This window comes from Protopterus annectens, chromosome 8.part0, assembly GCF_019279795.1.
Source record: "Protopterus annectens isolate FY-2018-M chromosome 8.part0, PAN1.0, whole genome shotgun sequence".
NCBI classification, from domain to species: Eukaryota; Metazoa; Chordata; order Ceratodontiformes; family Protopteridae; genus Protopterus; species Protopterus annectens.
The window spans coordinates 1,166,321,163-1,166,346,993 of NC_056741.1; the positions used below are offsets into that span (position 1 = coordinate 1,166,321,163).

At 40.8% G+C, this 25,831-nt stretch overlaps 1 protein-coding gene across 1 annotated transcript in view; it reads left to right on the plus strand.

Annotated features, from left to right (window-relative positions):
- The window catches only part of WDR90 (WD repeat domain 90), a 1,773,335-nt gene that overhangs the window by 1,726,070 nt on the left and 21,434 nt on the right, over positions 1–25,831 (plus strand). Inside the window, exons 34-35 of the mRNA XM_044079383.1 lie at positions 22,005–22,173; positions 23,606–23,717. Coding sequence (XP_043935318.1) covers positions 22,005–22,173; positions 23,606–23,717 — 281 coding nt within the window. The remainder of the gene's footprint in view (positions 1–22,004; positions 22,174–23,605; positions 23,718–25,831) is intronic.

Here is a 25,831-nt window from a genome sequence, read left to right on the forward strand (position 1 = left end):
AAAGATCAAACAGGACAAACCAAAAGCAATACTTATTGCATCAGACTGACCATGCCAGCACTGGTACCCCCTCTTGCACAGTATGACACTGGTGGAACCATGGCACCTGCCTCAGACCCCTTCCCTGCTGTCCCAGCAGGCGGGCCAGATTCTGCACCCTCAGCTTTAAACCCTGAACCTTGCAACCTGGCTAATTCCTTGAGCTCTCCAATAGCATCCCTCAGTAAGCTGGTGCTAGATGTCATTCTGGAGGCAAGGAGGCCTAGTATTAGAAAATCCTATGCTGAAAAGTGGAAAAGATACTGTTTCTGGACTCAGGGGATGGGCACAATGGTGCCCAGCTTACCTCATATTCTTAAGTACTTAACAGAAATGCTCCACAAGGGCCTATCCTTCTCGTCTATTAAAATTCATGCCTCTGCCATTTCAGCACATTCCCTCTTCTCTCACCCCCTGCTAAAGTAATTCCTCAGAGGGGCCAAAAATTTAAGACCCACCAGGAGAGCCCCTACTCCTGCCTGAGACCTTAACTTTGTATTGGAAAAGCTCACTCTCCCTCCTTTTGATCCAGCTGCAACTGCATAGTTGAGCTTCTTTTCTTGGAAAACAGCCTTCCTTCTAGCCATCACTTCAGCAAGAAGAGTGTCTGAATTACAGGCCCTCATGGCAGTGGAGCCCTTCATTATCTTCCATGCGGACAGGGTTTCCCTCAGGACCAATCCTCCTTTATGCCCAAAGTGGTGTCTAGTGTGGCCCTTAATCAGTCCATTCATTTGCCTACCTTTTTCCCGAAGCCACAAAAAAAAGGAGAACGAATACTGCACTCTTTGGACGTGCACAGACAACTTGGATTTTATTTGGACAGGACTAAGCCTCTCAGAAAATCTGAACATCTGCCAGTTGGCTTTGCTGCAAGGGCAGAGGGGAAGGCCATTTCAAAGCAAACCATTTCTAAGTGGATAGCCCATTGCATTCATTTCTGCTATAAGCACTATGGAAAACCTACCCCACAGGGGATAAGATTACATTCCACCAGGGCTGCATCAACCTCTACAGCCTTTCTCAGAGGTGTCCCTACCAGAGACATCCTGGAAGTTGCCACCTGGAGCTCTGTACATACCTTCACCAAGCATTACCACATGCCTATTTTTTCTAAATCCAGAGCTGGTTTTGCCACTGCAGTCTTGCAGGGCTTAATAGCTGACCCTAATGCTCTCTAACTTCCTCCTCCCTTCCTTAGCTTTGGGAATCAACCCAAATGTGATGACTGCAACAGTGAAACACAAAGAACATAGTACAACTGTGTACATTTATCATAAATGTAGATGTTCGAGTGTATTCACTGTTGAAGTCCTGGTTACCCTCCTTCCAGCCCCCCTGACTTCCCTTGGCTAAACCTTTCCTTCTTGTTTGGTGTATTTAAGCTTTCTGGTGTATTTGCTTTTTGTTGGAGGGGTACTATAACATATAATTGCTTCCCATTGTGGGGGCACCTGACATCTGGGGCAAGAAAAACTGACGTATTGGCGTCAGCTGCATGTTTTATACCCCTGACATCATGGAAGAAGAGACAGCATCCGACGCAGGGATCCAAGACTCTGGTATTCAGGCTGGCTGAGGGCTACCTGCAGAGAGATAACCTCCAGATGTGATGACTGCAACAGTGAATACACTCAAACATCTACATTTATGGTAAGTTTACACAACTGTACTTTCTTCCACTGTGAAAGTGCAACTGGCAGCTATTTCGAATTTCCATGTTGGCAAAAACAGGAATGTCCTGGCCTCTTCTAGACTGTGTAAGGTTTTTCTTAAAGTCACTTTTCTTTTGCGTCCTCCAATTAAGAACCCTGTTACTCCTTGGGACCTTACCTTGGTTCTGCAGGCCTTAGTTGCTCCCCCCTTTGAACCTGCAGCATCAGTAGATTTGAAGTTCTTATCCTGGAAGACAGGCTTCCTAGTGGCCATTACGTCGGCTAGGAGGGTTTCTGAGCTTCAGGCCCTGTCTGCCGTGCCCCCTTACTTGATCTTCCATAAGGACAGGGTTTCTCTTCGTACAAACCCTTCTTTCTTACCAAAAGTGGCTTCTGAATCAAACATTAATCAATCAATTAACCTGCCTGTTTTCTTCCCAAATTTTCAGAACAAGGGGAATATAAACTACATTTGCTAGATGTTCATAGACAACTTTGTTTTTATTTACACAGAACAAAGCCTTTCCTTAAGTCTGAAAGTTATTTGTGTCTTTTTCTAAACCCTTTTTGGGTAAAGCCATCTCCAAGGTTTCCTTAGCTAGATGGGATTACACTATGTATTTTGCAAATTTAGAAAGACAAAGGTTTGTCTCCACCTGGTCCTGTTAAAGCTCATTGTACCAGATCTATGGCAACATCTGCTGCTTTTTGGTCTAGGGTCTCATTGGATGATATTTGTGCCCAGCAACCTGGGAAAAGTCACATACCTTCATTTCTCATTATAAGTTGGATTTGATCTCCAGAGGGGAGAGCATCCTTTGGCTCTGCAGTGCTCAGGAATATCCTTCCATGAGGGCCTCCCAGGAGTTTGAGTAGCTGGGGACTCTGTCCCATAGGTTGCAGATAAAATGAAGTTAACTACTTCAGATAAAGAAGTACTCACCATAACGTTCCATCTGAGTAGTTATACTTCATTTTTCTGCAACCTTCCCACCCTCCTTCCCCCGAACCTTCTCATGTGATATTCATGTGTGGTTTGTTCTAAGTTGAGTTACTGATTGGTTTGAGGTGCGGCAAACTCAATCTGCGGGAAGGCAGGAGATGGTGGTGGGTTATGGGTAAGGGGGAGGAGCTTGGAGCTTGAAGCAGATGCTTGTAAAGTTGCCGGCTCGGATCCAATATGGATCTGAATACCCACAGGTTGCAGAAAATGAAGTATAATTACTCAGATGGAACGTTATGGTGAATACATAACTTCTTTTTTCCCCATTCACTCATCAACATTCCTCTTGAAGAGGGCTAGTGAGGTGCTCTGTTTGACATGTATGGGAAGTCTATTTCATAGAATGGGCAGTCTCTGGGTTATGAACCTGTCCTTCCAGCACGTTCTGTTTATCGTGGTAATGAGGTTGAGGTCTCTGGAGCTTGTGGTGTGGATGGATTGGGATTTCTTTAGATGTAGCATTTCTGACAGAACTGGATGAGATATGGTTTTGTAAATCAAGCAGAGATCGCCTCTAAGTTGGCGATATGAGACAAAAGATAGTTGGAGTTTTTTTAATCTGTCCATATAGGACATATAGGACAAGTGTTTAAGGTCTAGGATCCTCTTTGTGAGGTACTTTTGCAGCCTGTCCAGTTGTTGCAGGTGTCTAGTGAGGTACATGCCAAATGGGGGAATTGTACTTAATAATTGGCCTAATGAGGGAAGAGCAGAGGGAGACAATGACCTCTTTCTTCCTGGATGCAAAAACCTTAGTAATGAGATGTGCCACATAGGAGGACTTTTTGACCACAGTGGCAATGTGGTGGTCAAAAGAGAGGTTGCTGTCAAACTGTGTTCCCAGCTTTCTTATAACACCTTCTGTGTTCACTGGACTACCATCAATGTGGTAATTCATGGGAACTGGGTTTTTCCCAAAAGGGATAATGACACATTTTTTGGTATTGAGCTTAAGGCCATGGTTCTGACACCAGTTGTTGGTCTCAGTGAGGTCTTTCTGTAGAATGTCAACATCACTTGGGGAGTTAATAATGGCTCCCAGCTTGCAATTGTCTGTGAACTTTGTCAGCCAGAGTCCCTTTGTGTTGGCCTGGACTTCAGAGGAGTAGATACCAAACAGGAGAGGACCCAGGACCGATCACTGTAGGACACCACACATGACTGGTCAGCAGTCTGACTTGGAGTCAGCTACTATCACACTGTTGGTTCTATCTGTGAGCCAGTTTGCAACCCACCTAGTGATATAGGGGTTGATGCCTAGCTTAGTGAGTTTTTCTGTGATTCCTGAGTGGGGAATGGCATCAAAGGCCTTGGCCAGATCAAGGTAGGCTGTATAAACCACCTTGCCTTCATCCACAGCTCTGGTGACTGACTCAAAGAAGTTGACCAAGTTGAGCAGGCATGATCTACCCTTCACAAAACCAAACTGTGTAGGATCTAGAGTTTGGAGATTCCCCATATCCTTGTTTATTTGGTCCATGATGATGCATTCCATAGCTTTGTATATCAGACTTATCAGGCTAATGGGATGATAGTTCCCAGGGTCTGTAGTTGCTCCTCCTTTGTGAAGAGCGACAACTATAGCAGTGCGCCATTCAGTAGGGACAAAGCCTGAGGTGAGATTGGATTGAACAGGGCGCACAGGTGAGGTGCCGGTTCACTCTGTAGTTCATGTAGAACACAGCCAGGGATATTGTCAGGTTCCATAGAAGCTGTATTCTTTGCCTTGGACAGTGTTCTTTTAGCCTGTGCAGCAGTAATACTGGCTGCCTGGCAAACTACTGGTATTGTGATTGGTCCTTTGGGGGGAGGGGTAAATTTGGCACTGAATCTGTTGGCCAGTATATTGGCAATATCTGTTGGCTCGATATAGGGGGTACCATTGTGCAGTAGCTCAGAGCAAATCTGGGTATTGCCATAGAGATTCTTTACATAACTATAGAAGGCCTTGTGGTTGTCTTTACTATCTGCTGCAATTCTGTTTTCATAGCTAGCTTTAGAGGATTTGATGAAGGATATCAACTTTCTGTTGAGGCTGGTAAGGGAGTTTTTCCAGTCTTGGGACTTCACCTTATTCCGCATCAGTTTCCTCCTCCTTTTGCAGAGTTTGTTTATGGCAGGGGACCACCAGATTGGATTTCTTTTTTGGGAGGAGAGTGTCTTGGTTCTATTGGGTATGGTGAGATCCATGCATTTGTGTACTTGTTCATACAGTGCATTGATGTATGATTCGGCAATCATGCAACTATTTTCCATTTGCATGGGTGCTGTGAAGTTAGCCACCTCTGTTTTTAGGAGCCCAAAGTTAGCTTTGGAGAAGTTTTTCATGGTGGTTACCTTTGGTGGGGGGATGTAGATTTCCATGATGATTAGTTTGTGGTCGGATCTAACTAATGGTGTAGACCAATGATTGTCCATGTTAGTAATGACCAGGTCAAGGATGTTGCTACCTCTAGTGGGGGTAAGAACGAGCTGGTCCAGGGCATTGGAATTAATGAATTCCAGGAAATTTTGGGCAAGTGTATTGGTACATGAGTACTTTTTCCAGTTAATGGAGGGGTAGTTGAAGTCGCCCAGTGTGAGAGTGTTAGGTTGGACCCTAATATTCTCCAGGGTACTTTGGAATATGGAGTGCGAGTCTTGAGACATGGTTGGGGACCTATAACAGGCTATGACCTGAATCGCTGTCTTACCCAATGTTAGCTGCACCTGAAGTATCTCTAATGCATTATGTTGCGCTACCAGTCTGGAGGTGTGCGCATCCTTTATGAATATGGAAACACCACTGCCTTTGGAGCTTTGGTTCAAGTTCTGTGGCCGAAAGGAAGCACTGCCGCCTTTGGAGCTTCAGTCCAAGTTCTGAGGCAAAGAGATGTGGAATGACTTATAGCCTGGTAGTGTAGGGATGCTATCTGCTGCCTTAAACCAGGTCTTTTTTACAGCACAAATGTTGTTGATCTCCATTTTAAGGAGTGCTTCAAGTGAGTGCATTTTCAGATTTAGACTTCTAGTGTTGAGCAGCATGACCCTCAGATTGCATTTGTTTGTAGCTGTTACAGTGGTAATTTGGTCTTTGGAACACTGCCTAAAAAAGGCACTATAGGGGTGGTAAGATCCTTGGTCAATATCCGGAAGCTCAGGGGTGACAAATGCAGGCCATCTTTGGCAAAGCATCGAGGTCTGTCAATCATGTCATCCCAGGCAGACAATACTAGATCCCTTTAGAATGACACCAGAAACTTAGCCAATTGTTGAAATCAGTCATTTTCTTCTTGTACTCTGGTCTCATTCTGGGTGATGGTAGGAATCTGCTCAGGGTTAGGGACACACCTGCTTGGGCTACATAATCCGAGAGCTCCTCCATGTCTCTTTTCATGTAGTCCAGGGAGGTATGTCTCAGGTCATTCACACCCACATGTACAATGACGGAGTCATATTTGTACCAGTTGTTGAGGGACCTGAGTGCATGCATTTTGTGGTGGATCCTGTCACCTGACAGGCAGCTGAGTGTTACTTTCTTCTTCTTCACCCTAGTGCATGGGACATCAGTGTGCCTCACAATCGAGTCACATATGACTAGTGTGCTGGCATGCTGTTTTACCTTAGGGGTTTTGGTTGAGTAGTATACTGTTTAGGAGAGTTATGTGTCTCGTGATTAGTGTTGTGTTGTGGTGGTCGAGTGCATTTCTGCCTTGAAGGTCTCTGCTGTTTGGGTAGATTTTTATTGAGAGCCTCCGTGAAGGTGGGTGTGTGTCCATCCTGGGATACTATCAGGCCCATGGAAGCTGTGTCCTTTGCCTTGGGTAGTGCCTGCAACACTTGATCTATGGAGATGTGAGGTTTGGGACAAGTATCGGGAAAATCGAAAGGGCCTTTTGGGGGGAGAGGGGGTTGAAGTTTGTGCTGAGCCTATCTGCTAAGCAGGTTGGCTAAGTCAGCAGGATCACTGTAAGTGATACTGTTAGGTACTAATTCGGAACAAACCTGGGCTTTGCCATGGAGGTTCCTGACATAACTGAAGACTTTATGCTTTCCCTTTGTTTTGGGGGCTAGTTTCAATTCATAACTGGCCTTGGAGGTTTTCACTAGTGATCTAATTTGATTGTTGAGGCTAAGGAGGGAGTTTTTCTAATTTGGAATTTGTTCCTGTTTACCCTTGGACAACAGTTTCTTCCTTTTGTTGTAAAGCCTGTTGATAGAGGATGTCAACCAAACAGGTTTGTTTCCATGAGCAAGTTTTAGTTCTGTTGGGTATGGCTGAGTCCATGCATTTGTACAGGTGCTTGTGTATTGCACTGATGTACTGTTCAGCATAGTTGTCTGCATCGTCTGAGGAGGACGGTAGTATGATGCTATAAGTACCCTCCCTTAAGAAGTTGTAGTCAGCCTTTGAGAAGTTTTTTAGCTTGATTACAGGTGGGGGTGGGATAGAAACTTGAAACGAGACAATCCAATGATCTGATCTCACCAGGGAGGAATAAACTATGGGAGTGGTGCAGCAGTCACCCATATTGGTGAGAACCAAGCCCAGAATGTTCTGTCTCCTTGTGGGGGATGAGATGAGCTGGTCTAATGTTAGAATTGATGAAGTCAAGAAGTCATTGAGAGAGTGCATAAGTAGAAGAATAGTTCACCCAGTCTATGGTGGGGTAGTTGAAGTCACCAAGCATCAGGGTGTTGGGGAGGTACCTTGACGGAGTCAAGTAGATCCAGGTAAGAGGAGTCGGTGTCCTGAGTCATGGAGGGGGGGTGTACAGCTAGTTATAACTTAGATGAGTGTCTTGCCAATTGTCATTTGCACCTGGAGTAGTTCCATTGCGCCATGCTAGCAAACCAGTCTGGAAATGTGCCTGTCCTTAATGAAGATAGAGACTCCACCAACCTTAGTCTTCCCGACCTCATTTTGGGATCAGAATGTGTGGAATGAGATTTAGCCTGAACCAAGTTTCCATGACCGCACAGACATCGGCATCTCCCAGTGCAAGGAGAGCCTCCGGTGAGTCCATTTTCAGGTCAAGGCTCCTAGCATTAAGCAGCATGACCTTCAATTTGCTTTTTTATAGATCTTTTATGTTGGAAGGTTTGTCTTTGGGACACTACCTAAAAAAGGCACAATGGGGGAGGCGAGAGCCTTCGTCAGGATCCAGAAACCTAGTGCTTGACAGGTGATGGCCATCTCTGCCGAAGCATCAAGGCCTGTCGACCATGTCATCCCAGGCAGACAGATAATGCATCCCCTTGGAATGACACCAGAAACTAAGCCAGTTGTTGAAGTCAATTATTTTTTGGTGGTATTGTGGTATCATTCTTGGTGAAGGTAGGATGCTGCTTAAGGCTAGGGTCATACCTGCCTGGAGCACATATTCTGAGAGTTCAGTCATGTTTCTCGCCATACAATCCAGGGAGGTATGTCTCAAGTCATTCATACCAACATGGACAATGACAGAGTTATACTTGTACTTGCTGTGATGAGACTTAAGTCCATGTGTGATGTGGTGGATTCTGGCACCAGACAGACAAGTGACTGTGACCTTCTCCTTGTCGAGCCTGGTGAGGGGGGCATTGGTGTGTCTCACAACTGAGTCACCAATGACTAGTATGTTTGGTTTATTGTTATGTCTTGTGGGTTGTGATGGTTAATTCTTTTGTGCCTTATGGGCTGTATTTGTGAGACACTGGTATGTTGTCTACTGTGTGTGATATGTTTGGTGTTGTGTGCGGAATGTTTGTGAGTGTGTTTTGGAGGTCTCTGCTGTTTAGGTAAGTTTTTATTGAGGACCATTGCATAGGAGTGTGTGTGTGCAGTGCTTGGCTATGTGATGTGAGAGATGTGATGTTTGTGCTGGCAATCTCCTATTTGTCAGGAGTACTGACTGTGGTGTGAGGGAGCATGGACTCCAGGTTACTGATGTACATGCATTTCTCACCGGCGGAAGAATTATGTGCTAAGAGAAGAGGGTTGTCAGTAAACATGAGGCAGTTGCTGCACTGTCTCAGTATGCCCATGCCAACCAGGCTGGCAGGAGAAACTGATGGGAATTGTCCAGACATAGTATTCTGAATGCTTGGGCGGACTTATGGAGAAAGGGTTTTGATAAGGTTTGTCCACAAGATTGTAGACCACAAGAACCTTCTAAAATGTAAAGTAATTGGCCTGAAGCACAAGTGCTAAAACCAAAGCTAAGATGCTTAGAATAACAGATAAATTTAATCAGGCTACTAACAAGCGGTAATAAATGCAACAGAATAAAAACACTTGAACACTTAAGTGCACACAGCAAACATAAGGTAATAAAGTATGAAGAACACAATTACAGTAAAAGCAGCTAAATAAAGTGTAAACATTTTTTTAAGTGGAGAGGGAGGAAACAGAAGATAGTTCGGGATTAGGGAAACGAAGGGGTTGGCCTTCCCAAATGCACTCTCTCTCTCTCTCTCTCTCTCTACACAGTGCACTGAGCTGATGAGTTGCAACAGGGAGGAATGTCCAAAGTCAAAGAAGCAAGGGGGTAGTCCTACCCAAATGATCTCACTGCACTAGGTTGAATGATCAAATGAGATTGTACTTAGGAGGAGTGACCAAAATCATTTGCAGCAAGGGCAGACAATTCCAAAGCCACCAAGTGTAAGACTACAACAACACTTGGGAGGGAGGGTGGGACACAGTGCAGGCAACAAGTTTTCACTGTTTTTCACTTTCGCTTTTCATTCAATTAGTATAATTAAGTCTTCCATAAATATTTACATTTATACTCTCTGAGTAGATGGAAAGAGTGCTTTGAGAGGCTGATGAATGAAGAGAATTGGAGTGAGAAGGTTGGATGATGTGGAGATAGTGAATCAGGAAGTGCAACAGATTAGCAAGGAGGAAGTAAGGACATCTATGAAGAGGATGAAGAATGGGAAGGCTGTTGGCCAAATTACATATCTGTGTAAGCATGGAGGTGTTTAGGGGAGATGGCAGTGGGGGTTTTAATCAGATTGTTTAATGAAATCTTGGAATGTGAGAGGAGGCCCGAGGAGTGGAGAAGTGTATTGGTACAGATTTTTAAGAATAAGGGTGATTTGGAGAGCTGTAGTAACTATGGAGTGATAAAACTGATTGGCCACAGCATGAAGTTATGGGAAAGAATAGTGGAAGCTAGGTTAAGGAGGGAGGTGATGATTAGTGAGCAACAGTATGGTTTCATGCCAGGAAAGAGCACTACAGATGCGATGTTTGCTCTGAGGGTGTTGATGGAGACATATAGAGAAGGTCAGAAGGAGTTGCATTGTGTCTTTGTGAACTTAGAGAAAGCATATGACAGGGTGCCTAGACAGAAGATGTGGTATTGTATGAGGAAGTCAGGAGTGGCAGAGAAGTATGCAAGAGTGGTACAGGATATGTACGAGTGCAGTGCAACAGTGGTGAGGTCTGCAGTAGGAGTGACGGATGTGTTCAAGGTGGAGGTGGTATTAGATCAAGGATCAGCTCTGAACCCTTTCCTATTTAATTTGCAATGGTGATTGACAAACGAGATCAGGCAGAAGTCCCTGTGAACTATGATGTTTGCGGATGATATTCTGATTTGTAGTGAGAGTAGGGAACAGGTTGAAGAGACCCTGGAGAGGTAGAGATATGCTCTAGAGAGGAGAGGAATAAAGGTCAGCAGGACTAGGACAGCATATGTGTGTGAATGATGGGGAGGACAAGAGGAATGGTGAGGATGCCGTGAGTAGAGCTGACAAAGGTGGATGAGTTTAAATACTTGGGATGAACAGTTCATAGTAATGGTGAGTGTGGAAGAGAGGTAAAGAAGGGAGAGCAGGCTGGGTGGAGTGGGTGGGAGAAGAGTGTCAGGAGTGATTTGTGACAGACTGGTACCAGTAAGAGTGAAAGGGAAGATCTACAAGATAGTAGTGAGACCAGCTACGTTTTTTGGGTTGGAGACAGTGGCACTGACAAAAAGGCAAGAGTCAGAATTATTGGTGGCAGAGTTAAAGATGTTAAGATTTGCATTGGGTATGATGAGGATGGTAAGGATTAGAAATGAGCATATTAGAGTCTTTCTAAACTCATGCATATCATCCAGATATCCCCCTTTTTTAAGCACTCAGCATTTGCTTTCTCTTGTTCTGCGAGATTCCCCTTATTCTTCAGTACTTTAACCTACCTTTGTCAGCCCCTCTATGTAATTTCTTTTACTTCTTAACCATATCTGTTTCTCTGTTATTTCAGCCCTATTTTAAGCTCCATTTTCCTTTTATCCTAATCACTAGCTATAACTTCTGAAGAAATTTATATCTTCCCTAATAACCTGCAATTACTTTCTACTACTGGTTCCTTAAATTCCGTGCTTTTTAACAAGTAGGAAGGAAAGCACCGGTGTCTTTATTTTCACAGTTCATTACCGTGTACTTTTATCATAGTTTTTATTGGTGCATGATCATAAATAGTCATTGGATGTGTGTTGAAGCTTTCAGTTACCTGCACATGTTCCTGTGAAATATAATTTTTATCTAGTCCTTGGGAAATAACATGTAAATTATAAGTTCCTACTTCTGAATTCACATCTTCCATACCAAATACTTTCAGAAATTTATTCAGAAATCTATCTTCTTTTGTTATATTGTACTTTCTGGATTCTTAATACATTCTCACTATTGCAAATAAAATTCCAGTACTCACCTATAAATAATATTCCCTGCTGAAAGCTGATCATTTCTCCCAAAATTTTCTTAAGCTCCATAATAGCAGTTTTTGGTGGAATATCAATACATGCCATTGTAATCCCCCTCCCTTGCCAGTGGCCCCTTACTACCACAAATCTGCCATTTTTTTGTCTTTTTTCCTCATCTATCAGTACTGGACCCCCTCTAGTAATTAGTGTAATTACTCCCGTTTTCATCTGTCCCTACTGTGCTGAATATCTATTCTGAATCCTGTCTTTGTCAAATTCACATGCTTTTTTTTCCCAAAAGCATTGCCATTGGCACTCTGTGTTGCTTAATATAATTCAGTACTCTTAGCAGTACTTAAGGCCATTCACTTTCCAGGATATTATGGATAACATAGCCACCCTGATAAAAGCTATTTTTCCCATGAAAATTTGGGGAGAAATTATCAGCTTTCAGCAGGGAATATTATTTATAGGCGAGTACTTGAATTTTATTTGCAATAGTGAGAATGTGTTAAGAACCCATGACCATTTTTTGAATGTGTATTTCCAGCTTTTGTGTTACATGCATATGCAAATGTTTAACAGGCTGATCTTTTGTATAGTTATTTCTTCTCGTATCCATTTGAACCTATGTCACATTTTCAACACTTTTTGTTTTAATGAAAACTTAAAAAAAACTTGATACAAAACACCTCCATCCCTTATTAACTTGGAATAGACACACAAAACTATGTACATCTTCAAAACATGAAGCTCAACCCTCCAGAGGGGAACAATTAATCCAAATTGATGGCTGCTCCTACAGGCATTATCTAACCAAAAATTAAGGTTACCCATGCTAAAGTGCTTGTTACAGCCTGTGCACCCACGTCCCACTCATTGTCTTTTCTTTTCTTATCTCTCTTCCCCTCCCAGATATGAAAAACAGCTTGTATGCTTTCAGAAAACATTACATTTTAGCCCTACAAAAAGTGCATTGGCTGCCTTTAAATAAAACTAGATTGTAAACTGTTCTATTAACTGCATTAAAGTATTATGACTGCTAGCAAGGTTGTTACCTCTTAATTTCTGTTAGTGAACAGCTTGCCATTGTACCTTCATATTTTGCATTTCTCTCAGAAAAAAAATTCACAATTCTCAGAATTAACTCCTTGCACTTGCAGCTAGCTTGTCTCCATGGAAACATTCTCAGCAATGAGTCTTTTCAATTTTCACTCAGAAATGAATGCACAGCTGCAGACATCTCAACTCCACTTAACATTTGCCAGTGGAAAGCAAACAAGCTAATTTCTTTGCAGTTGTAAGAAGCTTAACATTTTCATGGCTCTCGTCATTTTATTTTATTTATTTATTTTACATTTGTTAACCAGGGGTGTCTGACTGAGCCGAAAAGGCCCGTTTTCAGCAGAGGCCCGGGGAGAAAAGCTCCACAAAGAAAAATTACAGACACATTTAGTTATTTAGACATAATCAGTATACACACAAATTACAAGAGACATGTTTTTACAGTGGCATGCGGTACAAACAGTTACAGTGGAGAGAACAATCAAAAAATATATTAATTTTAAAAATAGAGGTAAGTAATAGATTTGTGGTGTACAGCTGAACTTTGGAATGTAGGTAGAATACATACATAGTACACAGGTACAGTACATACATTGTAGATTAGCCAGTGTTTGTGAGTAAGATTGAAAAACTATTATAAATTGCTCTAGATTTAGTATGCATATGTTATCTGCTTTCACTAGCCTGGGGAGCAATCATGGCACTGCCAACTTTGCTTGAGATGTTGCCTGATGAGGTCTTTAAAGGAGGCTTTGGATGATGTGTTTTGAATGCTAGTAGGGACAGAGTTCCATTTTTTAGCCACCGAACTACTATATAGTGCATCTCCAAAGCTATTGTAGCTGTTGGTGACTTCTAGTAGTAGTTTGCTTGATGATCTAAGAGGCCTTTTGGCTGAGTGATGTTGTACTAGGTTTTTGAGGGCAGGACACTTATTGGGGCGGTAATAGATAGAATGACAGAGGCAGAGCTGATTGTAGGTTAGGAGGTTGGGCAGTTCAAGCCAGTGGAGCTGTCTCAAAGCAGTACAATGATGAGTTCTATATGAGCAATTTGCAGCAAACGGGCAATTCTGTTATAGCAAGCTTCCATTTTGCTTAGTTCAGTTTTGTTGAGATTAGTCAGAATGGGAGATGCATAGAGTAGGGTGGATAGAAGTTGGGAGCGAGCAATGGCTGATCTTGTGTTGTTGGTAAGAAATGGTTTGATACGGTAGAGTGACCCCAGTTTGGCATGTACTTTTTTAATAGTTAAGTTCAGATGACTATCAAATTTTAGGTGGGAGTCTATGGTTATTCCCAATAGCTTAGCCTGTGGCACTGGAGCAATTGGAGTAGCATTTGTGGAGTAGATAGTGAATTGACTGTTAGTGTTTTTGTTAGAACTGGTTATAATCATAAGCTGAGTTTTCTTTGGATTGAGGATAAGTTGGGCTTTGGTAAGGTAGTTTTCATCATCAGAGAATGCTAGTTGAGTTGTTTGCAGGAGGGTGGGAATGTTTTCTGCAGCACAGATTAAGGTAGTGTCATCTGTATACTGAATTCTAGATGCATGCTGTGTGGAGGTGTGGAGGTCATTTGTGAAGACTGTGAATAGTAGTGGTCCTAAGATAAAACCCTGTGGGACTCCTATAGTTATGGGCAGCTGAGGAGAGAGAGAATTTTCCCATTTCACAGCTTGGTACCTGTCAGTTAAGTAGCTTTGGAACCAGGTAAGAGTGGAATTAGATAGATGATATTGGTTTAGTTTGTTTAGCAGGATTTGGTGTGAGACTGTGTCAAATGCTTTGGACATATCCAAAAAAAGAGTTGACACTTGCAGGCCTTCATTTTTGAGATGGTTTACTGTGTCTGTGAAGCAGAGGAGAGCTGTAGTGGTACTATGGGCAGGTCTGAAACCATGCTGAGTAGGTGACAGGATGTTGCAGTCTAGGAGATAGTTTAGCATCTGGGTATGGATGCATTTTTCTAGGATTTTGGCCGGGGGGGAGTAAAGCAATGGGTCTGTAGTTATTAAGTTCAGTGGAGGTGCCGCCTTTATGTATGGGTGTAACATAGGATATTTTCCAGAGTTTGGGCACATAGTTTTCAACAATTGATCTGTTTATGAGAGTGGAGACTGGGATAGCAATAGCATCTGCTGTAAGTTTCAAGAAATAGCTGGGGAGTAGGTCGGCTGCTGTTGATGAGGTTTTTAGTTTGGAGAGCATGCTTTTGATTGAAGTGGTGGAAACTGTTTTGAGGGTAAAGCTTGTATTAGTGTTATTTGTGTTGGGGGGGGATAGTGAGGAAGGAACTGTCCTGTGATACTAAGGATAGAATTGAGTCCACAAAGTGGGAGTTAAATTGTGTTTCGATGGAAACTTTAGTGTCAGGGGTGATTGGTTTGGGGGTAGCCTTTTGGGTGGATTTTAGTAGCTGGTTTACATTTTGCCAAACTTTTTGCGGATTGTGTTGGTATTTAGTTTGTAATGTTGTGTAGTAGGATTTGTTGTCCAGCCTAATGCATTTTTTTGCACGGTTGCGCAGTTCTTGGTACTTGGTTAGGCTTTGTGTTTCTTTGTTTTTTTGATAGTAATGCCAGGCAGTGTCTCTGGACTTGAAGATTTGTTTGGTTTCTTTACTGAGCCAGGGGTTTGTAGAGGTTCTAACTTTGATTTTGCGCAATGGAGCGACAGTGTCCAGGTGTTATAGAAATGTTTTGTTGAAATATGCTACAGCCTGGTCAAGTGGGAGGGTTTTTAGGGTGGTCCAGTCACAGTTACACAGTAAAGTGTTGAGGACCTCAGGAGAGAATTTTTTTGTGTTTCTAGTGGATATATAGTTAGTGGTTTTGCATATGCTTGTTCTACTACGTATAAAGTATATTATGTTGTGGTCACTTAAGGTGTCTGGGAGACTGCCTGTGTGAGGGTACAATGTGGGGTTGCTAGTTAGGACCCAGTCAAGGATGGATTCTCTTTTAGATTTTTTATCACACCTAGTTGGAATTTGGACTAGCTGCTGGTAGCCATGGAGATTTATTAGATTACTTGGTGGTTCTGATATACATGTGAACCAATCTAGGTTGAAGTCCCCCAGAATAAGGGTTTCTTGTGAGTATGTGGAAAAACACTAGGATAAGAAGTCTTCAAGGCTAGCAGGTGTATTACCAGGTGGAATATAGATCACAATTGTGGTGATGACCTTTTTAGGGTGAAGTTGAAGTTGTGAGATAAGTATGTCCCAATTATTGGGGGAGGGGTAGGAGTTTGGTAATTGACGGACAGTTAAGTTGGACTTGTAGAGTAAGGCAGTTCCACCCCCTTTACGAAGTGGTCTGACTTGTCTAATGATATTGTAGCCGGTAGGGAGAACTTCTGAGTTAGCTATGTTTTTATTTATTTATTTTGTTGTATTTTTAAATTCTACATGCTTACAAAAACTCCTGTTTGCAGCTTAAGCTAAGGGTAGTAATCTAGACATTCACCCTTGCAAAATAAAAAGAGAAACTGTAGTAATTTTACATATTACACAATCAGTGCACTTTTACACCCCACCCCAGCAGCTAAGTTCACAGTATATGACCATTAAACTTGCTTTAGCCCATCCTTTTTGCTGCTGTTATACTATAAAACCTATATTTCTTACAAATAAAAAGTATTTGTTTAATATCTTTAACACATACAGCAGTCACTAAAGATTCCCTATCATTTGAAATACCTCTGACTGCCCATTACACAAAACTGTTTTATTGTATACAACATGTACTTTATATCATGAAATGTTTTATGCAAATAATAAGAACAAAAATTATTTTACTTACAGTTTTCCCCCTTTTGGTATCCTTCTAAACATGAATGATAAAAAGTGTGGTTATGTTTTACAGTCCACCTGCTAGTTTAACAAAGTCAGTAAAAGTTCAGTGCTTTTCAGCCACTTTTTCTTGCAAAACCATATTTTACGAATGTGATGAGATGTTTTGTAGTCTTCCATCTCTTTACCAGTTTCAGAGTTGCTGGACTTTTTCCTGATAATCTCCATCTCCCAACACCAGACTCTGTTTCAAGTCCAAGGTACTGTTGATTCCTGTGCTTTTTTTCTGTCTCAAGCATTTTCCTTTGGAAGTTTGGAAAAGGTTTAACAGGCAAAGTCTCTCTATGAACCTTACTGTCAGAAGAATGAGAATCAGAGTCCCCTTCTTCTTGCTGACTGACTTTTTGGTGGATAAACTTTTTTATTTCCTCCTTAGCCTCTTTTGTGCCAACATTACTTTGATCCTCCAGGAAAAAATTACTTTGAAGATAGTGGAATGCATCAACTTGAATCTCACACCTGCCTCTCTACATTCCCTGATTGCTGAAGTAAATTTTCTTCTCTTCTGCCTGGTGTTCAGTGAATAATCAATTTCTACAAACTGTCTGCTGTCTCCAATTTTTAATACTTTGTCCTTTTGCCAAATTTTGTCAGGATCAACACTTTCTGCTGGTATGATTGCATTTTTAAAAATAGGTCTTGGCTGTTTTCTCATGGTCAGGTTTGGAGCATATACTTGATGTGCCCTTTCGTTTAACAGATTCTGCAGTGGAACACCAGTCCAGTTGCTTGTTTGTACTTTCATAAATTTAATGCAGTCTGCTCCTTCTGGTTTCCCTGTTACAGCAGAAAATCCCAGTTTTTCTTTGTGCACTCTCTTCTAACTCACAGTTGTAGAGAAAACTCATATTCAGCCAGCCTTTTCCTCATGTCAGCCTCTGTTTTTTATTTATTTATTTTTGCAGTTTTATCAGTTCATCTGAATGGCTAGTTAAAGCTTCTTCTATTTTATTTTCCAGACTTTTGTTGCTTGAATTGATGTATTCATTCAATGTTTCATTTATTCTAATCACCTGTAAGTACATTTGATTTATTTTTTTTCTTCTAAATTACTAGAAGCTATGTCTTGAGCCAAAGCTGAAGCTTGAACTCTCTTGTGTTTTCTCTCTACCTTTTCTGGTTGGTTTTCTTTCAGGTTTTCCAAATTTCTTCTTTGTTGGCATCCATACAGAGTATTTACTAGCCAATAATGGAATTATACCAAAAAGCATTTTTCAATTGCACTCCTTTTTGTTTTCACACTGGGAGAGCAGAAATTATGCTGTTGATCACTGTGCAGCCGTCTTGGAAGTCCTGTAATCTCTTCTCTTTGACCTTTTCTACAATTGAAGCTGTTTTAGCTTCTGTTCTGATGTTATCATTTTTTTATCCATCACACAGTATGCATCCTGCCACCCATTTCAGGCACTTCATCTCCATCACTTCTGGTTTACTTAACTGTTCTGCCTTCACTGCCCGTGTTTCTGAGTCGTATAGAAACGCTGGTTGCACCACTGTCTTGTACACTTTACTTTTCAGCTTCTTTGGCATTCTTCTGTCACATACTATCCCTGACACACTGTGCTAATGTTTGGACTGTTTGCTTTGCAGACACAAGGTTGTTGTTGTTGTATCTTTCGGCTTCTCCCAGTTAGGGGTTGCCACAGCAGAACTCCGGTCCGCTAATGATTGGCAGTAGATTTTTACATGCAGAGTTGCCAGCCCTGACGCACAACCTTCAACGAAGGTACGCCCATTCACGCATGTCTCCACACAGAAGACGCTTTAGCTGAGAATCGAACAGGACGTCTTACTGTGAGGTGACAACGTTATCGTAGCACCACCACCGCAGTTTTTTTGTAGACACAAGGTGACGGGTTTGATTCTTACATGAGGTAACTGGTTAGGCTTAAACCAAAAAGGCAGTTATCCTAGTATTACTCTGTGATTCTTATCTTTTTGGCTGGGGTAGACTTGGACATCACTCTTAACAAATGTTCACATCCCAGGGAAAGTGAGCACACAAGTGGAAACCATGATTTATTCTCACTTTCCAGCCAGAATGCTGCCAGTAGACAGCTTGCAGGTATGGAGAGGCTAGCATCAAGACATACTGTTTCTTTATTCCCTATGTTTTCCTTACTATAGAAATAAGCATGCAGTGAGTGTAGAGCATGATTGTTCCTCTCTTCTAGTGGCATAAACCTGCAGAAAGTCATGTTCCCTTAGCTGCAGATGTTTCCACTAGGATTTCTTTCTCCACCTGGGATCTCTGACAAAAAGCACACCTCCATGAAACACATACCTCTCCACCAACCAAGAGTGAGTTAAGTAGTCATGGTCTCTTCTTTCCTCAATTCTTCATTTGGCTTCTTCATCTCCTTTCCATGTCCACTCTTTAATCCCAAGTCATATAAGCTGCAGCTCCAGCTAGATCCCGGAATTGAGAATAGGAAATGTTTTTTTATGATCAGAGGCTTCCATGAACAGGGTAGTCCAGAGGTTGATATGTCCATCACTCAGCGTAAGGCAGTTCTTTTCAGTTCATCTTGGTTCAACAGGAAAGTAGAAATTTATGTTTAATATATTTTGTTTCCTAAGATAGGAAAGCTGTTTCTTTTGATTCAGCGTCCCCGTTGCACTTTTAGTCAGACTAAAAGGAAGGCCCTGGTGGTGAACTTTATCTATTTAGCGTTGCTTAAGGAAGAATTCCCATGTGTGTTGTATCAGTATCCCATACGATATTTGAGGGTCACTGTTTCTTCTAGTTTTGAACAGCCAGTCACCAAGACTTCTGAGGCCCTAGTTAAAAAGTGTACAGATGTCTTGTTCATCATGAAGAATTCTTCCTATTGATTTGTGTCAAGTGGAGTAGGTTCTCAAGATGTTAATTTTCCCTTGGTATTGTACCTAGCTAAGGCCTTTCCCTTGACTCCCCCTGAGGTATTTGTTCCAGGTTTTTAGGGGCACTACATTTGATATTCTGTCTGAAGAGAAGAGAGCCACAGTTGCATGGGACAAGGTCACCCTGCTGGTATGAATCTGAGATCTCTGGGTTCCCAGTTTTGAAGATTATTTTAAAGCCATGCAGGTGAGTATCTTCTACCAGTGCATAGTTGATACATTTGAAATGTACTGCAAATATTTGTGTTGGCCAACTGCGTCCCATGGGGTGGATTTTATTTTAGGGTAGGCTGGGTTTTGTGACTGGGTGGTGAAGGACCTACTCTACTCTGTTCTGTCACTGACATGATCAGAGTTATGGAATGGACTTTTAAGCACCTTTAGACATCACATTGGCTCAAGGATTTAATGCTGGTTCAGTTGTGGGGTGCCTTAAATTAAGGTGGGGCATATAAGCCATTTTGTAGGACTGGCATTTTTAAGGTACTGGAAGAAAAGCATAGATGCCATCTCCATGTTATCTTGGAATCAGCATCATACTCAGTTTGCTTTCATGCGGGACACTACCTCCTCCATAAGTAATTTATCAGTGGTCTGAGTTAGAATAAATAGTTGTATAAGTGGACAGTCAAGTATCTATAAGAATGGATCATATGGAGCTAGTTTGAAACACATAGTTAGTAGGATTCTTGCTGTTTTAATAGACAAAAAGGGAAATTTATAAGGGAATTGGGCATGCATATAGAAGGAATTTGTTTCTGTTGAATCATATAGTCAGTGGAGGCTTTATTTCCCCTCCCCAGGTTTACAGCCAAGTCAAGAAAATGTATTCTGAGAAGAAAGTGTCTTCATGTGTTTTTTTTTTTATTTTCTCAGAAGGTCAAACAAAATGTTTCTAGTAGTTTATTTTCTTTGTTGCAAGTGTGGTGAAGGGGTAGTACAGAATGAGTTGCATATTTCTATTTTTTCCTAAACTGCTAGAATTTAAGAAGAGCGTGCAGGAGTTGTTTTTTTTTTCTAATAAAATATGGCCTCACCTTGCTGCCCCTAGTCATAGTTCTTTTACTCAGGAACTGGTAAATGAAGGGGATGGAAGAACAGTGAATCTTTTGCTGGTCTGTTTCATCTATGTAGTAAAGGTTGATGTCTCAAGGAGGTGAGGGTAACAAGGGAATCTAATAGAATGACATGATTCAGAGCATTGGATTATGGTGCAAGACAAAAATCATAGCATCTTCATTCTGTTTTTTTTTATTTAATTATTTGAGCAGGGGCTAGTACATCAGATGTAGGAGTGTGGTGGGATACCTGCTGGATGTTTGAAGGTGAGACAGTGGATATTATGATTCTGTTTCATGGTCTAGTTGGATATAAGCCTTGAGGAGCATGTATGCATTTCTTCAGTGTTTTGTGTTTTAGTTACTAAACATTTTGATGTTTGCTGGTACATTTTCACTAGTTTTTCTAATGGCTAAAATGATCGAGTGAATTTTGTAATTGTGGAATCTGAATAAAATATTCTTTAGATAAAATGTTTCCACTGTGCACCTATATATTTTGGTCAGTAAAATTGTCTTCACAGCTTTAACAAAGCATTATTTCTTGGGCAGTGGTTCCAGGCGTTAGGCCACCTTTTAGCATCTCATTTTTTGAGTACTTTTCCTTCTGAGGAGTTAGTTACCTGTTGGTCTTCTTGCTTCATCCTCTAGTGAATGTTTAGTTTTTACTGCATGAGATTTTTCTTATCAGTTTCTTCACTGTTGAAGCCCTCAAGACACACACACACACACACACACACACACACACACACACACACACACACACACACACACACACACACACACACACACAGAGTGTCAGTTGATCAACACAGTACTCTTCTGCAGTGAATAGTTCTTACTCTGTCAGCATACCCCCCACCGTATCTGAATGGTCTATTATCCAGAATCTTTAGGTGGATTTTCCTTCAAGTATGACAGGTCTATTATTCTGTTTTCTTGAGGTTTTTTTATGTCTTTCAAGTTGTGCTTTCTCTTTTTCTACGGAGTGTACAGGCTGGGTTCATTGTGTGATGGCTGAGCTGGGGTAGCAGAAGTTGATTTTCCAACAATTGCCACTGCAGAAAACTTTTTTGCGAATCAACTGGTATGGTGAATACACTGTGTCTCTTCTTTTCTATGATTATCTGGCCAGCTTGGGTTGTAACATGCTACATTTCTAAATTGTCACTGTTGATATGACACCACAATCCCATTCACAGAAATAGGAAAAAGTGGTTGTGGGTGGATTTTTAGCACAAACAGTTGTTCTCTTTGTTTCAGCAGCCTGTTGCACTCATTTGCTTCTTTGAATGTTTTGTATGTCCAATTTAAATCCATGAAATTTAAGTGTTTATAGCTCCTGTCTCTTCTGCTATTCCCTACTGCTTTCTGTTTTTGTGAGCTAGTGTCATAATACTAGTTTCAGTTGTAATGAACTGATTTAACATAGGCATTGGAACAATAAATGAGATAATAAACCACCTAAACCACAGTAATAAACTCTACAATAGAAAATACATGTTTAATCAAATTTCTTTTTGTCCACTTCTCATTTAACACTTGAATAGGGCCCTGGTCATTGATGTTTTTTTTTTTAATCGTTGCATCAAATTATACATTTCCTTTACCCGTTAATTATTTTTTTCTGTACGTCTTCTGCCTTCTTTACTTCTGATAATGCTGTTTTCTAGCAGCACAATAATACAGCTGACAAGGAAAGTAGTATATACAGTGTATATAACCGTGTGTTAAATGCATTTAGGGGAAATTTGTGCAGTGTGTGTAATACTGACTTTTTGTTTCAGGTTCACAGTGCTCCTGTGCCTAATGAATTGGGCCCAGTGGAATTAACATCTCTCTGCTACAATACAAACTCCATTCTTTATACTGGTACTAACACAGGCCGAGTCTGTGTATGGGACACCAAGAAAAACTGTTGTTTTATGACGTGGGAGGCAGATCAAGGAGAAATTGGTAAGCAAGCTGTTTTTAATAGCCCAACATAGTCTATTGGTGAGAAACGCAGAGCTCGGAGATAAATAATTCAAAGCTTAATATTGTACGTGGTAAACATGATCATTGCAGTGACCTCTTTTACTTTGTTTTTGGTGGTCCATTCTACTTTTTATTTTGTGGCTTTAAAGTAATTCCTGAAAAAATGTCAGCATAACAGTCTTTGGATAATAAACTCAAGTAAAGGTGTTGCAAATTTTATAAACAGTGTTATATGCATCTGCAGTATAAAACTACTGTATTTCTCCTTAACTGTTTTATATGAAGACATTAGATGTAACATAACATGCAACAAAATACAGTGTTTATAGCTTGGGGTGCAGAAAGTGAGATAATCAAAATCAGCCGTATGACTGAGCCAATGCATCACTTGTTGTCATGTCGCATCAAACTCCTGTAACAACTACCTGAGCAGCTATCACCATTCCAGAGGAAGAAGGGGGGGACAGGCATAAATTGCAAGGCCTTGTTTCTATGTGATGCAGAAACCATATGTAAACCTACAGATAACTTAGGTGATGGGTGAATTAGCAACTCTATCCTTGAGATGTGGTCGGAAACTGGAATACAAGGAGAAACCCATATAAACAGACTAAACACAAAATACATCTCGGACAAGACCAAACCAGAGAACCACTTGCTGTGAGGTGACATTGTAACTCATTGTGCAGTTTTGCCATGTCTGATTGAGACTATATTTCCTTAAAAAGTATGTTCCAAAAAGATGGCTGTTTATTAAGTAAAATGCATTAGCATTATTCTACATACATAAATTAAGGCCTACAGTATGTTTTATTCTAGTCTTGCATATAAATGCTGGCCTGCACATAAGTAAAGTCTTGATTTATGATTTGCATTTTGATTAGTTTTCAGTGCATTTTTGTTCACCCTCCCTCCATACCCCTTCATCAGTCACTCATTGTGGCAGGCCTTTGTACTTACCCGCCACTTTTCATGAAGCTGTATTTTCATTTCCAGGTGGAGTGCCATTGATTTACCAGTCATGCATCCTGCTCCATATACTCTCGCTCATTAGTTCTTACTGCGCATATTCTCATAGATGGAGCTAAAATAATGCATTGCCCTTATTGGTTTCCTTTTATCTGAAGTGTAGGTGTTAAACATAGTTTCTTGATTTGTCTACTTTTACCGTATTAAAAAAATGGTTTCATAGAGCAGTCTTAGTTTCTCAAATGTATGTATAACCTTGGTGGACAAACATAATTTACTGACCTGCTTATTTGTGTTGCATGTCCCATTTCCAGAAAAGGTTAGTAGGAATATGTGTTAGCTTAACTAGCTCACACTGAGTCACTAAAATTATATAATATCACTTTATAGTTATCAATTAGTTATTTGAGTAACATTAACTTTGATTGTTTTTGTTGTTCAGGTATAATCCTCTGTCAAGGAAACAGACTTCTAAGTGGAAGCAATACCAGAAAAATAAAATTATGGGATGTAGCCAGTGTGCAAGATATGAGGCTGCAAGGTTCAAAAGCCAGGTAAGATTACGTAAAATAATGTATTTTCTTTATATAGTTTTTAAAATTATTGTCCAGGTTTGCAGACCCTTCCGGCAAGCTGTCTACTTTTAGTACAGCCTTTGGCAAGTGGTAGAAATAAATTTGGAGGGAGGAAGTTGACATTGCATCAAGAATGTTATGTTGCTATGAATTACAGAAATGTTTTTGTCCCAGCCCTTTCCTATCATTTAGGTCCTCCTTTAGAGCCCATTTATTCTCCACATGTATTTCTACACTCACCATCTAATCAATAAAGTGGGAAATACCACATAGGAGGGAGTAACCATATAGAGTCTGCATGGAAGAGGATGGAGAAGGCTGTGAATCAAGGTCTGGGGGCCATCTTATGCGTAGCTGATGTGCCTCAGTCAAACTTAACATGCATTACAGGTAACATGGGTCATATGCCCTTGGTGTGTCACACCACAAACATCCTCTGCTTTCTACTGTGTGTTTCCAGATTCTGAACTTTGGCACATGTCAGGCTCGTCCCCAATATCCCATGTGGGAATTATTGTGCACTCTGCACTTTTTTCCCTTTGAATAGAATCCCCACGCAGTAATACAGGAACTGCTAATAGAATCCCAGTTGCTGTCCATGCAGTTGGACACCCTCCCACTTCACTATCAGTGGTCTGTGTTTGAAGCATTATTTAAATAAAGCTCTGATATGTTACTAGTATAACTTTCAGAAAACTGATGCACGGGACAGCCTTACAAATATAGATGATCAAATGCTGTTAATGCAGGTCTTGTTTAGTGATGTGCGTCTGGGTTAGAAGTCAGAGTAATTGATCTGTTTATATGGATCTTTACTCAGATAATGAATTCCAAAATTTGCACCTTCTGATTAAAACAGTTACATGGTGCCACTTCTGCTCATTGGTCTAAATTTTCATGTTTATTATTTTTGTCTGCCTATGTAGTCTGTCTTTTTTATTTTTACAGAGGGGCTGTAGAAGACGACACATAGTCTTAGGTGTTATGATTCTGACAGACCTTCCAGCACCATTCTTTCAACATCATGTGAATGGCTGTATGGTTGTATCAGATAACAGTTCTTTAGTACTATTTGTTGACTTCAGAAAGCTTAATCTGCACTGTAGCTCTATGCTTTGCCATTTAGCCAGCAGTAAATTCTTGCAAGATGCTGTTTGAAGGTGTCTCATTCAACAAGTAGTATACAGAATGCAGAACAGCTGAAGTGCATCAATATTCCAGGTAAATGATACTACAGAAATCAGACAAGGGTGCACAAAAACCTTTTCCAGTTTACTTTATTAAAACCCAACATATTAAGAACTGAGCACTGTACAACTCAACCAAGCAGTACAGAAGAAATTGCACTTGGACTGAGGACATTACTAAAGTAAATATAAAGAATATCTGTGCTCCATCGGTTTGTTGTTTTTTATATAGAATGCAAAACTACTAGGTTGTAGTCCTTTCATGAAAAGCCTTCATTTTGTGTATTTACGTATTTGATAGCCAGGTAAGTGAGCTGTCCCTGGAGCCATTTTTTTGCTACAGTCTGAAACATAAGGCAGGCAGTCATTACATAAAGTCTGTTTCATACATTATGCAATTAACTGGTGATCTAGTATATGCAATTAAACAAGATTAAGACAGCAAGTAGAAGATCAATTTAAACAGCTGTGCAGGAGATTGTAGCACAGTCGATGTATAGCATGTAAGAAGCGCAATCATAATATCACTTGATTTAACACAAAAGCATACAAAATCGGTTTCATGGGACAACCCTCATAAATTAGTCTTGGCAAATCTGATAGATAGGAATGTATTTAGGGATATCACATCAAATATAAACTGTTGTATTCTGCAGACATAGTTAACTGGCAAACAGTTAAGCTTACATTCTCCAGATGAAGCTACTTGCTGTAAGAGTGGTTTAATGTAATAATCCCATGTCCTTAAAACATTTACAATTATAAATACATGCTATATGATTGATAAGTTTAGCCTTAAAACTCTTGAGAGTTTTTATTCTTAGGACCTGCAGGTAGTTGATTCTGTAGGGCAGACGCAGTTTTGATGATGGCTTTCTCACCTTTTTCATAGCTAGGCAAAAGGCA